This window comes from Oncorhynchus nerka, linkage group LG1 (genome assembly GCF_034236695.1).
Source record: "Oncorhynchus nerka isolate Pitt River linkage group LG1, Oner_Uvic_2.0, whole genome shotgun sequence".
Classification (NCBI taxonomy): domain Eukaryota; kingdom Metazoa; phylum Chordata; class Actinopteri; order Salmoniformes; family Salmonidae; genus Oncorhynchus; species Oncorhynchus nerka.
In genome coordinates this window covers 6,475,729-6,500,579 of record NC_088396.1, presented here as the reverse complement: position 1 = coordinate 6,500,579, position 24,851 = coordinate 6,475,729, and the positions used below count along the sequence as shown (strand labels likewise).

Here is a 24,851-nt window from a genome sequence, read left to right as displayed (position 1 = left end):
TTCATAGAAACATGTCAAAAGATAAACAAGAAATGCACATGCTCATGAAAAAGCTCTGCGACACGGTAGGGTCCACTCGTTCAGACTGGTCGTACTCCCTCATTTATAAGAATACAAGCCTGAAACGATTTCTAAAGACTGTTGACATCTAGTGGAAGGCATAGGAACTGCAAATGGAGTCCTAAGTCAATAGATACTGTAATAGAAAACTACAAAACCCCCCAAAAAACGACTTCCTGAATGGATTTTTCTCAGGTTTTCGCCAGCTAAATCAGTTATGTTATTCTCACAGACACTATGTTAATAGTTTTGGAAACTTTAGAGTGTTTTCTATCCAAATCTACCAATTATATGCATATCGTATCTTCTGGGCCCGAGTAGCAGGCCATTTAATTTGGGCATGCTTTTCATCCAAAAATCCGAATGTTGCCCCCTACCCTAGAGAAGTTAACACTTTTTTGGTTACTACATGATTCCATATGTGTTATTTCATAGTTTTGATGTCTTCACAATTATTCTACAATGTAGAAATTAGTCAAAATAAAGAAAAACACTTGAATAAAAATATTCCAGTCTGTGTAAACAAAACAGTCCTGTAGCTTAGCATCTGCTTCATCTGATCACTTTTTTATTGATGTAGTCACTGGAGTCACTTTCATTTTCGCTTGTAAACGTGAATCAGCAGTAAAGAATTATGGTCAGATTTTCCAAATGGAGAGCGAGGGAGAGCTTTGTATGCATCGCTGTGTATGGAGTAAAGGTGCTCAAGAGTTTTCTTCCTCTGGTTGCACATTTAACCTGCTGATAGAAATTTGGTTTATTATTAGATTAGAATTAGATTTAAATTTCCCTGAATTTCCCTGCAGTACCTCTGATGAAAATTTACAGGCCTCTCTCATCTTTTTAAGTGGGAGAACTTGCACAATTGGTGGCTGACTAAATACCTTTTTGCCCCACTGTACAAAAATCTGAGTTTACATTGGCGCGTTATGTTTAGTAGTTCCAAAACATCCGGTGATTTTGCAGAGAGACACATCAATTTATAGAAATACTCATAATAAACATTGATAAAAGATACAACTGTTATGCATGAAATTATAAATACACTTCTCCTTAAAATCACTTAAGCCTACCCCTTACTTTCTCGAACATTCTGTTAAAAATCGCGCAACATTTCAGCGTCCTGCTACTCATGCCAGGAATATAGTATATGCATATGATTAGTATGTGTGGATAGAAAACACTCTGACGTTTCTAAAACTGGTTAAATCACGGCTGTGACTATAACAGAACATGTGTTTCATCAAAAAGCGCAAGGAAAACTGATCACCGAAAACTGGAAAAAATATCAATGCGCCACTTGCATGTATTGTCTATGGGACAGCAAATTAGATGGGGCTGAGATTGCAAGTCCTACAGCTTCCACACGATGTCGCCAGTCTTGTCAATTGCCTGGGTGTTGTTTCTTGGTCAAACGAGTAAGAGAGACCCCATTCATTCCGGTCTCCGACAGGATGTTTTGGAAGAGAGATTTCCGACCATGATTTGAAGACGTGGAGCTATTGAATACACATCGCCCCGTGATCAATTTGATAGATTATTAACGTTTACTAATACCTAAAGTTGGATTACAAAAGTATTTCGAAGTGTTTTGTGAAAGTTTATCGTCGACTTTTTTCATTTAAAAAAATGACGTTGCGTTTTAAAACGCTGTTTTTTTCTGGATCACACACTTTTCATAGATCGATATTTGGGGTATATATGGACCGATTTAATCGAAAAAAAGACCCAATAGTGATGTTTATGGGACATATAGGAGTGCCAACAAAGAAGCTCGTCAAAGGTAATGAATGTTTTATATTTTATTTCTGTGTTTTGTGTAGCGCCGGCTATGCTAATTATTTTGTTTACGTCCCCTTCAGGTATTTCGGGGTGTTGCATGCTATCAGATAATAGCTTCTCATGCTTTCGCCGAAAAGCATTTTAAAAATCTGACTTGTTGGCTAGATTCACAACGAGTGTAGCTGTAATTCAGTACCCTGCATGTGTGTTTTAATGAACGTTTGAGTTTTAATGAGTGCTATTAGCATTTAGCGTAGCGCATTTGCATTTCCAGATGGCTAGATGCGTGTCGGGTGGGCTTAACTGGTTAATGCAACCGCTGTATCAGATTTAAAAAAATGTTTACCTAAAAAGCACACCATGAAATAATCTGAGTACAGCGCTCAGACAACAAATCAAGCCATACAGATATCCGCCATGTTGTGGAGTCAACAGATGTCAGAAATAACATTATAAATATTCACTTACCTTTGATGATCTTCATCATCATGCACTCCCAGGAATCCCAGTTCCACAATAAATGTTTGATTTGTTCGATAAAGTCCATCATTTATGTCCAAATACGTCCTTTTTGTTCGCGCGTTTAGCCCAGTAATCCAAATTCATGACGCGCAGGCCAGACGAAAAGTCAAAAAGTTCCGTTACAGTCCGTAGAAACATGTCAAACGAAGTATAGAATCAATAATTATTGAAGTATATCTTCAATAATGTTCCAACTGGAGAATTCCTTTGTCTTCAGAAATGCAATGGAACGCAAGCAACTCTCACGTGAACGCGCGTGACCAGCTCATGCCACTCTGCCAGACCACTGACTGATTCAGCTCCCATTCCCCCTCCCTCACTGTAGAAGCATCAAACAAGGTTCTAAAGACTGTTGACATCTAGTGGAAGCCTTAGGAAGTGCAATTTGACCCCATAGACACTGTATATTTGATAGGCAAAGAGTTGAAAAACTACAAACCTCAGATTTCCCACTTCCTGGCTGAATTTCTTCTCAGGTTTTTGCCTGCCATATGAGTTCTGTTATACTCACAGACATCATTCAAACAGTTTTAGAAACTTTAGAGGGTTTTCTATCCAAATATACTAATAATATGCATATATTAGCAACTGGGCCTGAGTAACAGGCAGTTTATTCTGGGCACCTTATTCATCCAAGCTACTCAATACTGCCCCTAGCCATAAGAAGTTAATGGAAACCTCTCCAACATAATCCAGGTAGAATCAGGAATTCTCCAGGGCAGCTGTCTAGGCCCCTTACTATTTCAATCTTCACTAATGACATGCCAGTGTGTAAAACCAGTGTGTCTATATATACAGATGACTCAACACTATACACATCAGCGACTACAGCAACTTAAATGACTGCAACACTTAACCTCTTGGATTTAGGGGGCGCTATTTTAATTTTTGGATGAAAAATGTTCCTGTTTTAAACAAGATATTTTGTCACAAGATGCTCGACTATGCATATAATTGACAGCTTTGGAAAGAAGACACTCTGACGTTTCCAAAACTGCAAAGATATTGTCTGTGAGTGCCACAGAACTGATGTTACAGGCGAAACCCAGATACAAATCCAACCAGGAAGTGCCTTTTTGGAAAAAAGGAACATTTGCTATCTAACTGGGAGTCTCCTGAGTGAAAGCATCTGATGTTCTTCAAAGGTAAATGATTTAATTTGGTTGCTTTTCTTATTTTCGTGAAAATGTTGCCTGCTGCCAGCAGAGCCTAGCATAGCATTATTCCATGATAAACTTACACAAATGCTTGTCTAGCGTTGGCTGTAACGCATATTTTTAATATCTGAGATGACAGTGTTGTTAACAAAAGGCTAAGCTTGTGTTTGAATATATTTATTTCATTTCATTTGCGATTTTCATGAATAGGAAAAGTTTATGTCCGCTGCGTTATGCTAATGCATTTGAGGCTATGATTACGCTCCCGGATACGGGTTTGCTCGTCGCAAGAGGTTATTAACAAAGAGCTGCAGTTAGTTTCAGAATGGGTGGCAAGGAATAAGTTAGTCCTAAATATTTTTTAAACTTGTATTGCATTGTATTTGGAACAAATCATTCACTTAACCCTAAGCCTCAACTAAATATTGTAATAAATAATGTGGAAATTGAGCAAGTTTAGGTGACTAAACTGATTGGAGTAACCCTGGATTTTAATGTCATTGTCAAAACATATTGATACAACAGTAGCTAAGATGGGGAGAACAGTAGCAAAGATGGGTCTGTCCATAATAAAGTGCAGCTCTACCTTCTTACCTTCTTAACAGCACTATCAACTAGGCAGGTCCTACATGCTCTAGTTTTGCTGCATCTGGACTACTGTTCAGTCGTGTGGTCAGGTGCCACAAAGTTGCAATTGGCTCAGAACAGGTCAGCACAGCTGGATATACAAAGAGAGAAAATAATAATAAATAATAATATGCATGTCAATCTCTTCAGGCTCAAAGTAGAGGAGAGATTGACTTCATCACTACTTGTGAGCGGTACGGTATTGACATGTTGAAAGCACAGAGCTGTCTGTTTAAATGACTAGCACATAGCTCAGACACCCATGCATACCCCACAAGACATGCCACCAGAGCTCTTCACAGTCCCTAATTCCAAAACAGACTATGGGAGGCATACAGTACTACATAGAGCCATGACTCCGTACCAGGTAACTGATGCAAGCACTAGAATCAGATTTAAGAACATTTAAAAATACACCTTATGGAGCAGTGGAGAGTGTGAATTAACACAAACATAGTCACAGACACATGAATACACACACATGATAACATACGCACTCTACACACACGTACACATTTTGTATTGTAGATATGTGGTAGTGAAGTATGGGCATTAGGGCACCCACTTAGTGTGTTGTGAATTCTGTAATAAATGTATTGTAATGTTTTTTAAATTGTTTAACTGCTTTAATTTTGCCAGACCCCAGGAAGAGTAGCTGCTGCCATGGCAGATATACAAACAGCCTGATTAGCTCTATGCGAAGGAGATGTGTCACGCTGGATGAGGCAAATGGTGTTCACACCAGTTACTGACTGTTTTTCTGATCTACGCCCCTACCTTTATTTGAAGGTATCTGTGACCAAGTCATATGGAATCCATAGAGCAGGGCCAAATTAATGTATTTCAATTGACTGATTTCCTTTTATGAAATGTCACTAAGTTAAATCTTTGAAAGTGTTGCATATATATTTTTGTTCAGTGCATTGAATGAATTGAACTACAAATGGATAATGTATTTCATACATCATTATGTTTATTTTTCCATCATGTATGGTAACCTATGCTATGTTTAATATGTTCTTTCCAGTGGTCTGGAAATATTCTAAGAAAATGTTCTAAAATTCACAATTCACTTAGATGTTATCAAATATTAGGAAAAAATAAATTTCCAAAAAGGAATTAGATCCAATACTTCAGAATGTAAGGGAACAACCAATAATGTTATGGAAAAATACAAACAAAAGCCTCTTTGACATATTTGAGTTATAATCAAACTAATATTTGAAATGGTATCTGTATTATTTAGTAAAAGGCTTTGGCAAGGTATTTGTCAAATGAATGAGACTCATATGTCTCGTGTCAGCATTAATGGTGTTATGTTCCACTTGTCCAGACGCTGTTCGTGTTTTGTTTCATGTCTGTTTATCCATTAAATATTCACTCCCTGTACTTGCTTCTTGTCTCCCAGCGTCTGTCCTTACATTTAATTCAAATTATATTCCAATTCTATTCAAATTCTGCTTGGCCAATTGAAATACAATTCTGAAAAACTGAATGGACCCCAACCCTGGTGCATGACAGAAACTGTAGATTTGAAGGATCACTTCTGAGAAGATTGAGAAGCTTGCTGAGAAGCTTGGTGAACATAGCTAATATTGAACCCCACAAAAAAACTATCCACTATAATAGCCTTAGTCACTTTTCATAGATCTGAATGGATCCGATGAGTGGGGGGAACAATCCACCTTGCCTGAGAGTGAAGTGAAGCTGTAACCATGATTGTGTACACCTGTCTTAATTGAACCTACATTTTGACAGGGAAGTCATAATGAGGACTATTTTACAGATGAGACCTCTGTAAATACATCAAACACATACAATATACAAAATTACAGAAAAACAGACAAAGTAAAGGTCTACGATCAAAACTCTGAACTGACCAGGGGGGACCAGAACATCTCATTTCAGAAAGCACTGCATGCTGTTCCACATAAAGGGAGCAAAAAAAACATTTTTTTTATACAAAACACAATGGTGAGATCTAGAATCATCACCAGTAATAAACCTGAGGGCCCAATGGAAAACAGCATCAAGTGGTTTAAGTGTAGATTCTGCTGCATGCATATAGATAATATCTAAGAAATAGAATAGAAATATCTAAAAAAAACATCTAAAAAAATCTAAAATAGACATTAAAGTGGCCTGGAAAATTTCCTTCCTATTAACTGCTACAGGATCGGTGGGTCCCGCACGGGAGGGTTGAGCTAACATAGGATAATGTGATTAGCATGAGGTTGTAAGTAACAAGAATATTTACCAGGACATAGACATATCTGATTTTGGCAGAAAGCTTAAATTCTTGTTAATCTAACTGCACTGTCCAATTTACAGTAGCTATTACAGTGAAATAATATCATGCTATTGTTTGAGGAGAGTGCACAGTTATGAACTTGAACATGTATCAATACACCAATTAGGCACATTTGGGCAGTCTTGATACAGAATTTTGAACAGAAATGCAATGGTTTGTTGGATCAGTCTTAAACACTGCTGTGGCCAAAATCTAATTTGCGTCTGGGCTGGAATAATACATTACAGCCTTTCTCTTGCATTTCAAAGATGATGGTACAAAAAAGAAAAAAAAGCATTACTTTGTATTATCTTTTACCAGATCTAATGTGTTATATTCTTCTAAATTAATGTTTCCTTTCAAATGGTACCAATAATGTACATATCCTTGCTTCAGGTCGTGAGATACAGGCAGTTATATTTGGGAATGTCATTTTAGGTGAACATTTAAAAAAAGGGGTGGATCCTTTTAACAAAAGTCAGACATGCTTTGTTTCTGCAAAACCAACCTTGAATTTCAATTTCTTTACCAGCTCAGTGACATTTTTTGTTTTCAATTATAGTTTGTCATAAAGCCAGATACCAAGATATTTGTAGGAAGGAACTCGTTCAATTTGTGTACTGTTCAAACTAGTCATGGGATCAAGAAAAAAGCATGGATTTTTTGTTGATGCATTTAGCACTAACTTTCGGATACAATAGTGACCTCTGCAGTGCTTGAAAGTCAGACTTCAAATCTGAAAAGGCTTGGCCAACCGATGGAGCAATGGAATAGAACACGGCATCATCTGCATACAAATTCTCTATATATTTTTTTACAGCATTACCAATGGTATTTATATTGATTGTAACTAGTAGTGGGCCAAGTACAAACTTTGGGGCACATCCCTGATGAACTAAGAATATAATTTACACGTGGAAATTAACATAACTGTTTGTCAACCAATGATTCTAGTACTTTCACAAGACAAAGGAGCCTGGAAATGGGTTAATAATTAACACGTTTACGACTATCCCCACCGTTATGGAGTGGTAGCACAAAAGCTGATTTCTACACTTTTGTAATATCTCCTGATACTAAAGTTATATAAATACATGTGTGTTAACGAGCCAGTAATGATGGGCACTGCATACTTTAAACCCCTGTATGTCTAACCCTGTATGTCTACGCTGACATATTGTATTGTTTTCAGATGGTCATACTATGGATCGTTTAGCTATTTGATTTAGATTTTTAGGACCCCTTTAGCTATCCTAAAAATACATTGAAAATATTTGATCAAATATTGAATTTGGCCTTTACTACTATAGCCCATATAAACTCATAGAATAAAACATTCATAAATGGCAAGAAATTGAGTCAAAAAATAAGGAACAACGTTTTTTAAAGTGTCTGTCCTATATCTAGGAGATATAAGAAGGCACAGGAAATAAATATTGTATGTTTTTTTACACATTTGTTTGGGTAGCGTCCTAATTGTGTCGTGAGTATCTCCCGTTTCCACAGTGGGGTCCCATTAGTTTGTAGCCCAAACGGTTCGGACGCAGCTACAGACCTTTTCGTTTGAAGACCATTTTTGGGATGTCTCATGGTCTGACTCCGCTGTAGCTCGGCCACCTTCCACCGCAGATGAGGAAGGCCGTCATAGGCTGCTGTGGTGGATTGAGACGCAGCCCAGGCAAACAAACAGTTATCTCAAGCTTAAACCGACGGATTTTGATGGGGATTTTTAAATTATGTTACTTAGATTAACCCACCGGTGCATCAATCGACTCTAGGGGGAGATTATTAAACAAAAAAGGGGTCTAAATTGTCCCTGATGACTTCTTGTTGTCAATAGCTAATAAGGCAGAAAGAACTTTTGTTTCTGTGAGTTGAAAAATATACAAACAACTGGAGGCTGTATTTTTATTTATTTTATTTTATTTAACTAGGCAAGTCAGTTAAGAACAAATTCAGCTGATATTTCTTCCGGTTACTAGTCCAACGCTCTAACCACTAGGCTACCCGGCCGCCCCATGTGGGGGGCCGGGTATGTGGGAGGAACAGTCAACTGGAGGCTGTATGTGGGAGGAACAGTCAACTGGAGGCTGTGTGTGGGAGGAACAGTCAACTGGAGGCTGTATGTGGGAGGAACAGTCAACTGGAGGCTGTGTGTGGGAGGAACAGTCAACTGGAGGCTGTATGTGGGAGGAACAGTCAACTGGAGGCTGTATGTGGGAGGAACAGTCAACTGGAGGCTGTGTGTGGGAGGAACAGTCAACTGGAGGCTGTATGTGGGAGGAACAGTCAACTGGAGGCTGTATGTGGGAGGAACAGTCAACTGTATGTGGGAGGAACAGTCAACTGGAGGCTGTGTGTGGGAGGAACAGTCAACTGGAGGCTGTATGTGGGAGGAACAGTCAACTGGAGGCTGTATGTGGGAGGAACAGTCAACTGGAGGCTGTATGTGGGAGGAACAGTCAACTGGGGGCTGTATGTGGGAAGAACAGTCAACTGTGTGTGGGAGGATCAGTCAACTGGAGGCGGTGTGTGGGAGGAACAGTCAACTGGAGACTGTGTGTGGGAGGAACAGTCAACTGGAGGCTGTATGTGGGAGGAACAGTCAACTGGAGGCTGTATGTGGGAAGAACAGTCAACTGGAGGCTGTATGTGGGAGGAACAGTCAACTGGAGGCTGTATGTGGGAGGAACAGTCAACTGGAGGCTGTGTGTGGGAAGAACAGTCAACTGGAGGCTGTATGTGGGAGGAACAGTCAACTGGAGGCTGTGTGTGGGAAGAACAGCCAACTGGAGGCTATATGTGGGAGGAACAGTCAACTGGAGGCTGTATGTGGGAGGAACAGTCAACTGGAGGCTGTATGTGGGAGGAACAGTCAACTGGAGGCTGTGTGTGGGAGGAACAGTCAACTGGAGGCTGTGTGTGGGAAGAACAGTCAACTGGAGGCTGTATGTGGGAAGAACAGTCAACTGGAGGCTGTATGTGGGAAGAACAGACAACTGGAGGCTGTATGTGGGAGGAACAGTCAACTGGATGCTGTGTGTGGGAGGATCAGTCAACTGGAGGCGGTGTGTGGGAGGAACAGTCAACTGGAGGCTGTATGTGGGAGGAACAGTCAACTGGAGGCTGTATGTGGGAGGAACAGTCAACTGGAGGCTGTGTGTGGGAAGAACAGTCAACTGGAGGCTGTATGTGGGAAGAACAGTCAACTGGAGGCTGTATGTGGGAAGAACAGTCAACTGGAGGCTGTATGTGGGAAGAACAGTCAACTGGAGGCTGTGTGTGGGAAGAACAGTCAACTGGAGGCTATATGTGGGAGGAACTTTGGTGGAGGCCGTTGATAATATTTCCGATTGTATAAAACCCTTTCTGGTATCTGAACTGGTTGTGTTAGGAGATCTAAATCTTGATTGGCTTACACATGCCTCGGATCAGTTTAAGAAAATCTGTCTTGAGTTCAACTTGACTCAGCTGTTAATGAAACCCACTCGGATTAATGTAAAAATAAATTGATTGACCTTTTCCTGACTAACCATCCCCAGAAGTAGTTAGCTAGTGGTGTTTTTGTAAATTATATCAGTGGCCACTGTTCTATTGCTTGCATTAGAAATACGAAATTGAAAAACTCTGATAATTATGAATTAATTTATTTTTTAAAAAACACAATCGTAAGTTCTGTAACCATCACCAGTAATAAACAGAGGAAAACAGCATCTACTGGTTAAAGTAAAGATGCTGCTGCATATAGATAATATCCCCGTAATCTAAAATAGACATTAAAGTGGCCTGGACAATTTCCTTCCTTCCTCATATAGTGTGGAAATGTGTATAAAACACAGTAATATCAGTTTGTTTTTACTGCACTTGGTCTTTTTTTTGTTTACTCAACTTTTCGGTCCATGTGTTACCTGAACTAAAACAATCGTTGAACTCACAACCTCTTGATTCACAGCATTCCAATCTTCCTGCTGCGCCACCATGTGTTTGCCAATGACAGATTTCAACTGTATTTCTAGATTTTGCACTTCAAAGTAAATCTCAGCTCTGTTTTAACTTCTTATGGCTTGGGGGCAGTATTGAGTAGCTTGGATGAATAAGGTGCCCAGAGTAAACTGCTTGCTACTCAGGCCCAGAAGCTACAATAGATATGCATATTATACCTCATTCATCCAAGCTACTCAATACTGCCCCCAAGCCATAAGAAGTTAAAAGTAAAAAATATATTTAAAAAATGCTGAAATAAGTTAATTAAATCAATAATGAGAGAATAGTCAGATTAACTGATAATTGATACAGACGAAGCAGGAAAGTCGGATTGCCATGAACCAAGAGGTTGTGAGTTCTTATCCCCGGTGAGGACATGTTGAATAATAATTACGGTATAAATGAACATGCATAATGTAATCATGTATGTCAACGTGTGTCAAATATGTCAATTGAAAATGTATGTTAAAAGCACTGTGTGTGCAACTAATTGCACAGACTTTTTGAGTTAAGATGCCCAAATATGAATTCAAAGTTGAGTGAACATATGAGACAAGTTGAAGACATCATTTTAAACTGACCAATATTTTTGAGCTAAGTCGGAGCAAAGTTTGGGCCAACATTTTCTTTCGCTAGTTCAAGTAAAAACAGTTCAGTAAAAATAAAAAGGACAGGGAAGTCATACTGAGATTATGGTCTCTTTTACAGATGAGCCTGACATACAGTGTCCTCAGAAAGTATTTACACCACTACACGTTTTCCACATTTTGTTGTGTTACAGCCTGAATGTAAATTGTCTTAAATTGAGATATTTTGTCACTGGCCCACACACAATAACCCATAATGTCAGAGTGGATTCATGTTTTTCAAAAATTTTAAAAATGTATCAAAAATGTAAAGCTGGGTTGTCTTGAGTTATTAAGTTTTTAACCACTTTGTTATCAGAAGCCTAAATTAGATCAGGATTAGAACAGTCACATGATTAGTAGCAATAAGCGCAATGATAGTGTTTAACATGATTTGTAATGACTACCTGATCTCTGTACCACACACATACAATTATCTGTAGGGTCCCTCAGTAGAGCAGTGCATTTCAAACACAGATTCAACCACAAAGACCAGGGATGCTTTCCATTGCCTCGCAAAGAAGGGCGCCTATTGATAGATGGGTAAAAACTAAAAACAAGCAGACATTGAATATCCGTTTGAGCATGGTGAAGTTAATTAATTACACTTTGGATGGTGTATCAATACACCCAGTCACTACAAAGATACAGGCGTCCTTCCTAACTCAGTTGCCAGAGAGTTTTTCAGGATAAAATCCTAGAGGAAACCTGGTTCAGTTTGCTTTCCATCAGACACTGAGAGATGAATTCACCATTCAGCAGGATAATTACCTACAACAGACCAAATCTAGACTGGAGTTGCTTACCAAGAAGACAGTTATTGTTTGTGAGTGGCCGAGTTACAGTTTTCTATGGCAAGACCTGAAAATAGTTGTCTAGCAATGATCAACAACCAATTTTACAGAGGTTGAAGAATTTTGAAAAGAATAATGGCCAAATCCAGGTGTGGAAAGCTCTTAGAGACTTACCCAGAAAGACTCACAGCTATAAACGCTGCCAAAGTGGATTCTAACACAATCCAGATGTAGAAAGCTCTTAGAGACTTACCCAGAAACACTCACAGCTATAAACGCTGCCAAAGGTGATTCTAACACAATCCAGATGTAGAATGTTCTTAGAGACTTACCCAGAAAGACTCACAGCTATAAACACTGCCAAAGGTGATTCTAACACAATCCAGATGTAGAAAGCTCTTAGAGACTTACCCAGAAAGACTCACAGCTATAAACACTGCCAAAGGTGATTCTAACACTATCCAGATGTAGAAAGCTCTTAGAGATTTACCCAGAAAGATTCACCACTTTAATCGCTGCCAAAGGTGTTTCTAACATGTACTAGTGTTGATATATAAGATATATTAGAGTTGTATTATTTGTTTTTACGAATGTTAATATTTCTTCTACTTTTGACATTTCAAAGTAGTTTGTGTAGATCATTGACAAAAAATGACAATACAATCAATTTTATTCCCACTTTGTAACACAACAGAATGTGGAAAAAATCAAAGGGTGTGAATACTTTCTGAAGGCAGTGTAAATCCATCAAGCACGTACGATATACAAAATGACAGACCATATAAAGAAAAACAGACACATTTAGCAACATAGAGGTCTCTGATCATTACACTGAACTGACCAAGGGGGACCAGAGTATGTCATTTCAGCTCTGTATGTTGTTCCACATAAAGGGCACACAAAAAAAGAAAGTCACTTTACCCAACTCTGTGGAGTCCGAAAGGGCGCAGTGTTATCCACGTCTGATAACGGGTTTGGTTATTTGTAATTCTAAATTGAAAAAATGATGATAGGTAGATAGGACATTTCTGCATTAGTGCTTTGTTGATAAACACAAGAAAATGGTGAGTTTTAAAACCATCCCCAGTAATAAACTTAAGGGTACAATGGAAAATACAGTCCCACTCAAAAGTGTGATTTTTCTGTATTTTCTGTGTTTTTTCTGTATTTTCTGTGTTTTCTCTGTATTTTCTGTATACATATCCACACTATGTGTTGAGTAAATAAACAAAAGGTCTGTGGAACAAGTTACTTAATAACAATTTGTTAAAACGACTAGATTTTGAGTGATAATACAAGTGAACATGTGTGGGCTTTTGTGTATGCACGGTGCTTTACTTGGGCAGTACCAGCACCTCAAATTTTCTTCTGCTTGAGCTCCTGTTCCTCTTATAGAATATTAGCTCAAAAGTATTGTGGAGCTCCTGCACCTAAATATAAACGGTACCGGCACCCAACGTGAGTACCGGCACCAGTGAGTGTGTGTGTGTGTGTCGGACTAGAAGTCCATTCCGAGTACCTCTTTTCCGTCGGCGATGTTTTGATCTGCCTCCGGAATCAGTTCAATTGCCCTGGGAGGTACGAACTTAGCATCCGATTCGGAAAGGTCATTTTCCTGGTCGTAATGCTGGTGAGCTGCCGTCGCTCTGGTATCAAAAAGTTCTTGCTGGCTGTAAGTAATAACACATAAAAACACATAAAAACTAAATAATGCAAAGTTGCCTAGGGGCTAGAAGCACAGCTGCACTCTTTGCCAGGACAACAACCCTGAATATGATCAAGACAAAGGAGATGATTATAGACTACAGGAAAAGGAGGGACAGGCACGCCCCCCATTCACATCGATGGGACTGTTGTAGAGTGGGTCAAGAGTTTCAAGTTCCGTGGTGTACATATCCCCAACCAACTATCATGGTCCAAACACACCAAGACAGTCGTGAAGAGGTCACAACAATGCCTATTCCCATTTTAGGAGACTGAAAAGATTTGCCATAGGTCCTCAGATCCTCAAAAAGTTTGACAGTTGCACCATTTTTTTCACCTTTATTTAACCAGGTAGGCAAGTTGAGAACAAGTTCTCATTTACAATTGCGACCTGGCCAAGTTAAAGCAAAGCAGGTCGACAGATACAACGATACAGAGTTACACATTGAGTAAAAAAAACATACAGTCAATAATACAGTATAAACAAGTCTATATACAATGTGAGCAATTGAGGTGAGAAGGGAGGTAAAGGCAAAAAAGGCCGTAGTGGCAAAGTAAATACAATATAGCAAGTAAAACACTGGAATGGTAGTTTTGCAATGGAAGAATGTGCAAAGTAGAAATAAAAATAATGGGGTGCAAAGGAGCAAAATAAATAAATTAATTAAATACAGTTGGGAAAGAGGTAGTTGTTTGGGCTAAATTATAGGTGGGCTATGTACAGGTGCAGTAATCTGTAAGATGCTCTGACAGTTGGTGCTTAAAGCTAGTGAGGGAGATAAGTGTTTCCAGTTTCAGAGATTTTTGTAGTTCGTTCCAGTCATTGGCAGCAGAGAACTGGAAGGAGAGGCGGCCAAAGAAAGAATTGGTTTTGGGGGTGACTAGAGAGATATACCTGCTGGAGCGTGTGCTACAGGTGGGAGATGCTATGGTGACCAGCGAGCTGAGATACCATTGAGAGCATCCTGACTGGATGCATCACCACCTGGTATGGCAACTGCTCGGCATCCGAATGCAAGGTGCTATAGAGAGTCGTGTGTACAACCCAGTACATTACTGGGGCTAAGCTTCCTGCTATCCAGGACCTCTATACCAGGCGGTGTCAGAGGAAGGCCCTAAAAATTATCAAAGACTTCAGCCATCGTTGTTATAGACTGTTCTCTCTGCTATCGCACGGCAAGCGGTACCGGAGCGCCAAGTCTAGGACAAAAAGGCTCCTTAACAGCTGCTACCCTCAAGCCATAAGACTGCTGAACAATGAATCAAATGGCTACCCAGACTATTTGCATTGACCCCTTTCTTTTTAGGTGAATTAAAGTGCTTATGTTTGTAGCTCCAACAGTGCAGTAATACCTCACAATACAAAACACACACAAATCCCCAAAATAAAATGAAAAGAATTAAGAAATATCAAAATGAGCAATGTCAGAGTCCGGAATATAAATATATATGTAGCCTATATGATTGTGTGTATAGACCTTATGGACAGTGTCACGCCCTGACCTTAGAGATCCTTATTATTCTCTATGTTTGGTTAGGTCAGGGTGTGACTCGGGTGGGAAATTCTATGTCTTCTGTTTCTTTGTTTTTGGCCGAGTGTGGTTCCCAATCAGAGGCAGCTGTCTATCGTTGTCTCTGATTGGGGATCATACTTAGGCAGTCCTTTTTCCCACCATTAGGTTGTGGGATCTTGTTTTCTGTTTAGCCTGACGGAACTGTGCGCTTTAGTTTTCGCTTTTGTTATTTTGTTTGTGTTTTTTGAATAAAAAAATCATGAACACTTTCCACGCTGCGCTTTGGTCTGCTCTTCCTACCACCATCGAGAGCCATTACAGACAGTATATGAATAGAAAAGGTGTGTACAGCAATAGTTATATAGGATGAGCCGTTACAGTTACTAGTTACTTGTCCAAAAATGTAATCAGTAACGTAACTTTTGGATTACCTAAACTCGCTAACATAATCAAATTACTTTCAGTTACTTACAGATTACTTTCACCTTAGATTTGAGTAAGTCATTTCAGGCAAAAATGGAAAAAAAGGGGCGGATCCTTAAGAGGGAGTCGCAGGTTAGTAGCTTGCTCAGCCACAAAGTCATCAAATCTGATTTGAAACCTATCCTTAACCTTAAGCAAACTGCTAACACTATTCCTAAATACAACCTTAAATAACCCTAACCTTAACCACCCTGCTAACCCTAATGCCGAACCCTAACCTTTAATTAGACCAAAAAGCACATTTTTGTTTTCATAAACATTTTAATATAGCTAATTTTGACTTTGCAGAAATAGCTCAGTTCTGCCAAAACACATCCCATTAAAGTCAACATGCTTAAGAGGAACGAGAAGAAGACACAAATGAATCCTATTGCAGGATAAATCAATGTCAGAGATTAGATAGCTGGCCATAAATGGATGTTGCATTTTACTTTATCGGTTGGTTATATAGGCTTCTTCTAACTCACAGTTTTCTACTAAAGATAATAAAACAATTACATTAAAAAAACAACAGTCTGTCAGATATACCTTGATCTACAAAAATAGGACTTAGAAGGAAATATGGAAGTATAGATTAGTCAAATTGTTTAACCTGAGCATAACCCCAAAACTAAGGACTAATTAGCCTACTCTGTTGTTAATGATTTAGTTGTCATGGACGCATGATTGGGCTCATTGATTCGAGTTGAAAAATAAATGCTGCTCTCAGAATGGCATGCTTTGAGCACTACCGAAAAGTGCTATTTGCATGTGAAAAATGTATTCCATATGCTGCATTTGCTACAGATCTATTATTTATGTTTTTGTTGGTGACACCTTCATATCTCAATCATTTCCAGCTGTTTGTCTATCAAAATTGTGTGAGCTTGAACATGTGTCTGTTAGGCCTATGGACTTTTTTTTGAATCAGCACAAATTAGATTGAGCGGTTCTTAAATTCAACTTGTTTTTGACAGTATGCAGCACAATACCACGGGGAGTGGTATAAACTTTTATTTCATAGGCTGGGATCCACACTATACAGCTGTTGCAATTTTTCACTGGCTGTCCACCGGTATTCAATACACCAATTCTACTGCAAAACATTTATTTTTTACCCCGTTTTCTCCCGAATTTCATGGTATCCAATAGATATTTTTTTAGTAGCTACTATCTTGTCTCAGCGCTACAACTCCTGTATGCCAAGCCGCACTGCTTCTTAACACAGCGCGCATCCAACCCGGAAGCCAGCCTCACCAATGTGTCGGAGGAAACACTGTGCACCTGGCAACCTTGGTTAGCGGGCACTGCATCCAGCCCGCCACAGGAGTCACTATGCCAACACCTCCCTAACCCGGGTGATGCTAGGCCAATTGTGCGTCGCCCCACAGACCTCCCGTTCGCGGCCGGTTACAACAGAGCCTGAGCGCAAACCCAGAGTCTCTGATGGCACAGCTGGCACTGCAGTACAGCACCCTTAACCACTGCGCCACCCGGGAGGCCTGCAAAACGTTTCTTAAATGGAAGTCAACAGAACGAAACGGGGAGGGACCTACCTGAATTTGTCCAATAGAAACTATCATTTTGCTCAGTTTTCTCAGTTTACTTCTGTTTGGTTCTTAAACGGTAAACGGTTTCAGTAATGAATACACCCCATGTTGCAAAAGCAATGATTGATAGACAGCTTAAACTTCTTCAATTCAACCATCATTGGGTTTACATACACATATACATTTGTGAACAGCCATCCAAAACAACTACAATCCGTAAGGCGCAAATAGCTAAATGAGAGAGCAGCAGTGTGATCATTGTGCTATGTAGCCTAATGGGCCTATGTGATATCTGTATTGCCCGTAGGTTACACCACTGCTGTAGTCATTACCTCTTAAGAGTTTATTCAAGTTGGATAATCTTTGGATGCCGACAACAGTCACATCACTGGAAGTATCCTACAAAAGCCTATTCCTGCTGTTATCCTGCGATCCATCAAACACATTTAGCGTATCGTCATTGTGTCTCTGACTTGTGGTCAGACTCGCACAGGCAGAACAAACTTAAACTTTTCTGCCTTTTTTCAATGCTGATGTCACGTGTGCTCCCTCTCTGGCCTCTAGGTCAAAAGGCTGCTCGTCATGGCGCACACCTGTCACCATCGTTACGTGCATTATGACACTCACCTGGACTCCATCATCTCCTTGACTACCTTCCCTATATATGTCACTCCCTTTGGTTCCTTCCCCAGGCGTCTTTGTTTCTGTTTCAGTTGCCTGTCTGTGCGTTGTTCGTGTTTCTTGCTTTGTATTATGTTTTCATTTATTTATTAAAACACTCACACCCTGAACTTGCTTCCCGACTCTCAGCGCACATCGTTACAGATGATTTGAATGTCATTGAGAAAACGGATGTTGTAAAATAATTATTTGGCAAACATCCTTTTTGAATTTAAAAGTAATCCTTCAAGCAATCGTCTAGTTTTTCAAAAGGTATCTGTAATCTGACTACAATGTCTTTGAGAAAACAGAAAGGTATCTGTAATCTGACTACAATGTCTTTGAGAAAACTGAAAGGTGTCTGTAATCTTCAAAAGGTATCTGTAATCTGACTACAATGTATTTGAGAAAACAGAAAGGTATCTGTAATCTGACTACAATGTCTTTGAGAAAACTGAAAGGTGTCTGTAATCTTCAAAAGGTATCTGTAATCTGACTACAATGTCTTTGAGCAAACAGAAAGGTATCTGTAATCTGACTACAATGTCTTTGAGAAAACAGAAAGGTGTCTGTAATCTTCAAAAGGTATCTGTAATCTGACTACAATGTCTTTGAGAAAACAAAAAGGTATCTGTAATCTTCAAAAGGTATCTGTAATCTGACTACAATGTCTTTGAGAAAACAGAAAGGTATCTGTAATCTGACTACAATGTCTTTGAGAAAACAAAAAGGTATCTGTAATCTTCAAAAGGTATCTGTAATCTGACTACAATATCTTTGCTGGTAATGTAACGGATTGCATTTACAGTTTGTTTTGTAATCCGTTACTCCTCAACCCCGTATACAGTGTAAACAAGTTCAAATATATACCAGTGTACGTTTTCCACTGTTATAGGCATTTGGGTTTTGCTCGATATTGTTTTCAATTTCGTTTTTGTTTTGGATTATAGAGGTTGGTCCTGTTTGAGTATGGCTTGCCCTGATTGGAAACATCCTTGTTCGTCAGGATGTGTTGCACCTGTAGTCTCCTTAGTCAGTCATTAGGACCCATATTTCTTGTTGCTTGCAACTTTCAGTGGACATAGGTGTCTTTGAGAACCCCTTCGAAAGCCTGTTTTGTTTTGGTTGTTGTTAGTGTTAGTTCCCGCTGCTGTTTGAGAGACAGTCTTTTGGTTTCTTGTTGGGGAGCGTAACAGTCACACACAGCTTCATTTATCTGGCAACACTTTACTGTAGGTGTCCTTTGTATGCATTCATAAAGACTATATAACATGCCGTTGCTAATAATGAATAACTTTCAATAACTGTTGACGAAGGCTTATGATGAATGTTATAATGTGCTATGTAGCTGTTATAAAGGTTCTGTGAATGTGGAAGGACACCTATAGTAAAGTGTAACCTTGTTGGTAACAGATGACTAATAAATACAATGGATAGTTTGCATCTATGGATTGTATACATTACTATTAAAATGTTCTACAGGATTATTCATGCACCTACTGTTGTGGATTTACTTCTTAAAACATTGTAATAATTATGCTTTAAAATAGGGCCTTTCATGTAGCCACCACGTTCAGAGAGTCCTGTCTATTGACAGCAGCAGGCTAGCAGTTGACAGCGGTATGTCCTAGATAGTTAAGTTGAGATAAACAGTGTTATGAAATGCCTCCGGACAGACAGAACAATGTGTCTTAGAGGCCTGGGATTTGTTAAGTATAGGGTGCATGGAGGGACACACTGAACCACCAGCATTGGCCTTAAGAGGCCTGGGACAGATGATTGCCCATATGATGTTTTTTCCACCATCACAAAAGGAGATTTAGGAGAGATATGGGGGAGCCAAGAGAGCTGTGTTCCTGTGGGAGGGATAGAAACCAGGAAGGAAAAAGAGACAAACGCCAGGCGAGAGAGAGAGAGAGAGGTGGAGAAAGAGAGGGAGAGAGAGAAAGATGGGGGGGGTGGAAATAGTCAGGAGAAAGAGAGAAGGGCCAGAAGAGAGAAAATGAGAGATAAGCACAGTAAGAGAGAGAGAAACACTTTGAGAGAGAAAGTAATAAATGCCAGTAGAGAGAGAAGAGACCAAACGTTCCCAATCATTTCCTCTCGGTCTATGACATCATAGTTACGGCAGATGAATCATTTTTTTACTTGACAGCTTCCATGAGCAAGAGGATATTACTATGTTCACATACTTCACCCTCTCTAATCTAGTAAATATCAGTGCATACATATGTCTGTTTCGTCATCATATCTCTGTCATACATCATAATCTATGTATTTATGTTACCTTTGAATGAAAGATTGAAACAAGTCCTTCTGAGATTGAGGCTGTTAATATGGACACTGTAGTACATATAGACAAGCTAGTTCCAATACTTACTTACTTAGTCCTCTTCATCATTTATGGGACATCATTTTCTGCCACAGGAATCGGTTTTTGGCCACAGCTTGTGTAGTAGTTCCAATGAGCTATATGAATAGCTGTATAAACATGACACATGTAGATCATATATAGAACATGGATCTTTTGTGTTTATTTTCCTCCCTCAATCCCCCAAAGGTCAATAGTGTGTGTCTCTTGGCAGGTTGAAGTGATATGCATACCAAAGGGAAGACCATCACATGACTAATACAGATGGTGGATCAATAATCAGATATTTGTCTCCTCTTTTCCTCTTTAGTCCCCCAAAGTACACAGCTACCCCACGATGGACACCGTCCCCCTCCTGCTGAGCAGAGTCAAACCTGAACCTCCTGAGGACCTGCTCTCCCATGACCCCCACTTCCAGACACAGACCGAGCCTGTCGACCTGTCAATCAACAAGCCCCGCCCCTCACCCCCGTCCTTCACCTCCACGGCTTCTCCTGTCACTTCCGCTTTCTCACCACCCTCCATTTCTTCTTCATCATTGTCATTCTCCTCTCTGTCTGTCATCACCTCTGCCTCGTCCGTGCTCACGCCCGGGCCCCTGGTAGCCCCTGGAGCTGCTGTCCGGGGTCATCATCATCATCATCAACAGCAGTTTTTGCACATCATGCACCCCGTGCCGCCACCGCCCTCAAGCCCCCTGAACCTTGGAGGGGTACAGGGCGGAGGAGGAGTAGGGGGTAAGATGGGGGGCCACCAAGTGCATCGTATCCCTGTGGTGGTGCAGTCGCTACCCCTCATGCACACCACGTCCGTGCGCTCACCCTCCAGCCTCCACAACAATGCCATCATGCTACCTCTGCTGGACAACCACAAGAGCCACCATGGCAAAGGTGAGACAAAGAGCGTGCTCTCTCTCTCTCTCTCTCTAATCTCTCTTTATCTATATCTTTTTATTTTTATCTCTCTCGTCATCTTGAAGAGTCGGGTGAGACGAGGCAGAAGACTACCTAATTTTCTTCAGTCTTCTCCTCCCTCGCTCTTCTCTTTTCACTCTGTACTGGAATGTACAGTATATGGCAAAAGTGGGACAAGTACCGTGCCATGTAGTGTAGTTACTGTACACTGTGTCACAACAGTGTCATTACTGTTTAGTTGCATGTACCTGAACTCAACAGCCTGACATTCACATCATACTAACATCATACTAAACATCTTCCTGCCTTATCATCCCAATGCCATAGTTGGAGTTACTTTGGGATAAAGTTAGCCACCCCTACATAGTTCTGCCTTCTCCTCCCTTCTGTCTCAACAGACAATGTCTACAATACAGTGTGAGAACACTTCAGGTCAGACATAAAAAGAGACAGGAGACCGAGAAAGACAACACCGTCCGGTGTAATGACAGGCTCTCTGCTAAAGATGGTCCCCAGGAGATAACGCAATCCTTTTGAGAGGAGATGAGATTTAGAGGATGAAAAGCTTTCCGTCTGTAAGTGTGAGGATTTTTCTCCTCGGCCGTCCTATTGCCTCCAGTCAAGGTAACGAGGACCAGGCAGGCTGCCATATTTCTCTCCCCTAATCTAAAGCACGCATCTGGGTCTGGGTTATACTTAGATTTGAGAGAGAGAGAGAGAGAGAGAGAGAGAGAGTGAGAGAGAGAGTGAGAGAGAGACAGATCGAGAGACAGACCAAGAGACGAGTGTGCGTGTGCGTATAATAAATCATAATGATTGTACTTGTGCATTTGCTCTGTATGTGAATGTTTGCATGCATGCTTGTATGTGTGTGTGCGCTCTGACTGATCCTTCTGTTTTGGAGCAGGCAGGCTTGCTAAAGGGTGTGGTTTTATAGTCAGCGTGTGTAAACCACTAGTGACTTTGGGTGTTTCTGTCAAGTTGACTAGAAGCTGTACACTGGGGAGCAGTTTGTTGTAAAAGAACATTGTTTATCTGAGGTTGCTGTCCGTCACTCCCTGGCAGATTGACACACACACACCCACTCATTGGGTAGGTGGGAGGGTCCACTGAGACGGGCGCTTTAAACGCTGGGTGTCTGCATTCTGGGAGAGGAGAGAGGACAAAAGAGAGGAAAAACAAGGCTTGCGTAATAGGGTGGAGACCAGTATTAAAGATGGGTGGCAGTGTACATTGAGAGCACACACACACACACACACACACATACACACAACAACACCATCAGCTCCACCCAGTGTGTGAGTAGAGAGCAGGGGAATCGGGGTCAGCCCTGGGGTGGGGCAGACACAGTCACTGTGGTGAAACAGCCAGAACATGAGGCACTCAGAGCATTGCATTGTACTGTACTCTACAGTTACTGTGTGTGTGTGTGTGTGTGTGTACATGTGTTTAATGGGTGGTATAGCGTAAGACGTTACAGAAAGAACATGGCAATGAACTGTAGAGTCATTGGGTTTGGCAGTACTGCAATGATATCCAAACAAATGGTTTCTCTGGTTGGAAAAGCACTGCAGAGCAAGCCAAAGTACTGTACCATCCTTTCACTGTAGTGGAATGCACACTAATATGCTTCTTGTATGATTACATGACCTGTCCCCTCATATGACACATTATTGTTCTTCTATGGCAAGTCACTCTCCTTTCCTATTGTGCTGACAGACAGATTTGAAACAGTGGGAGATAGATGAGGAGGAGATACAGAGAGAAGGGAACGCTCAGGATTGAACCCGTCTCCTGCGGAATGGCACATACGTGCATGGAGCCAGGAGTGTTAACACTGGACCACAGCTCCACACTGTGCTTCTTTGTAGGATGTGCCATTTGTTCTTATGTATTGATAACTGGCAATCATACTGTGTTGCAGACCAGTAAGAATCCCTGTCACTATATTGGTCTCATAATGTCTCCTTGGGAATTGCTTTTGCATCATCTGTACTGGACTGTAATGAAGTGTAGGATCAATAGAATTATGAAAGAACAGCTCTCTTCTCTCCCATTCTCTTTTTTTACTCTCTCTCTCACACGGACACGGCCCTACCGCCCACCCACCCCCCATACACACACTCAGGTTGGCCATCCTCTTTCAGAGAGAGGGGCATGTGCCCTTCCTCTCTCTTATCTGTCTCCGGGAGCAGGTTTCCATGGAAACTAGGCTTGACTGGAAACAACAGGCAAGAAAGAGAGAGAAAGAAAGAAACGCGCCAAGGCTCTTCTCACCTCTCCACCATGTACTCCTCTTTTGTGTCCCCTAACCCTCACTCCAAATACACGTTTTCCAACTAACATCTCTACTAATCAGCCTGTATAATTAGGGGTTTTGCTGAGAATATAGATGCTCAGTCTTGGTAGGAAGGAAGGCCCTATACAGGAAAGCCAGAGACGGAGTTGTAGTTTTAGTATTGGCTGTGTTTTCTTTCCGCTGTAATACTCAGACCTGGGTTCAAATAGTGATTGAAATCTTTCAACATACTTTGAGTGTTTGCTTGTCTGTATGGAGTACCAGATGGGTGGAGTTTGGCACTTTTGGTGATTACTGTATGCCTTTGGTTTAAATGACCCAAGCAAGCTCAATCCATCACAGTTTTGAAAGGGTTTGAATACTAATTGAACCAAGGTCCGACAATAACACCATGTCTGTCTCCTGCCTCCAGACCCATAATATTCGAGACCGTTATGGTCACTGTCTGCACTGCTCTGAGACAGCAGCTGACCTGGTAGATGGGGAAGAGAGAGTAGCATCAAGATAGACAGCACACTAGAGAGGACATGCTTTGTTGTATATTACTGCATCTATGAAATACAGTAAACACCTCTAACTGCTACACATTGAATGCACTGTGTACCAAGAGGTGAACAAAATATTGTTCTCTATCAACAATGGCAAGCCACCGGGGTCTGACAACTTGGAAGGAAAAATACTGAGGATAATAGCAGATGATATTGTCACTCCCATTTGCCATATTTCCAATTAAGCCTACTAGAGAGTGTGTGCCCCCTAGAGAGTGTGTGCCCTATTTCAATTCAGTCAATTTATCAAGTAATCTGAAATTACAATTACAATTACAATTTTCCACTAAGATTGTGAATTAAGTGACTATTGAAATGGAATTGAACCCAAACTCAAGTGTGTATTGTGTATTTTACCATGTACTGTACCATGGTAAAATGGTTCGTAGCGAAATTCTGTTGTATTGGTGAGAGTTTGTTCATTTCATTGCTCTGCCTCTGTCCTGGCAGTACTTGGAGAGCAGGAGAATGCTTAGCTAGAGAATGGCTGAAGGCCCTGGTCAGATATCCAAAGAGTCACCCACTGGAGAGGTTGTGGAGGGAACATTAGCAACAATAGAGCATTGCTCCCAGGTCAAGGGTCACATTTGGCCTGATCAATGAAAAGAGAATTCACACATGTAGAATTGACATTGGTAACTGAGAAGAATGAAGCTGTGGATGATCAGGGATGGGCAACTGCATGCCTATTGCGGGAAGTGCAGGCTTTTGTTCTTGCCCAGCTTTGAAACAACTAACAGTGGTCTATAATGAACTCCATATACACACTGTGATCCTTGTTACCCACCACAGAATTACACAGTGAGCAGAGTAGTCTTTCTTAACATATCATTTCATACCTCTATACATGAAAGGCAAATGCCTGAATGTTTTTTACAGAATTTATTGTCAAGTAATATTTCACAACCTTTCATAACATATTTTTTTTATAAAAGAATGTCTGAACATTAGTCTGCTATAGGAGAGATGTGCTTTTGAACAAATTGT

General features: G+C 40.5%; 1 protein-coding gene across 2 annotated transcripts in view; it reads left to right on the top strand.

Moving 5' to 3' along the window:
- LOC115133132 (Krueppel-like factor 12) overlaps positions 1-24,851 on the top strand; it is a 155,942-nt gene that overhangs the window by 79,635 nt on the left and 51,456 nt on the right. For both annotated transcript variants that reach the window (XM_029666091.2, XM_065026695.1), the window contains exon 3: positions 20,414-20,993. In XM_029666091.2, the coding sequence (XP_029521951.1) occupies positions 20,414-20,993 (580 nt within the window). The remainder of the gene's footprint in view (positions 1-20,413; positions 20,994-24,851) is intronic.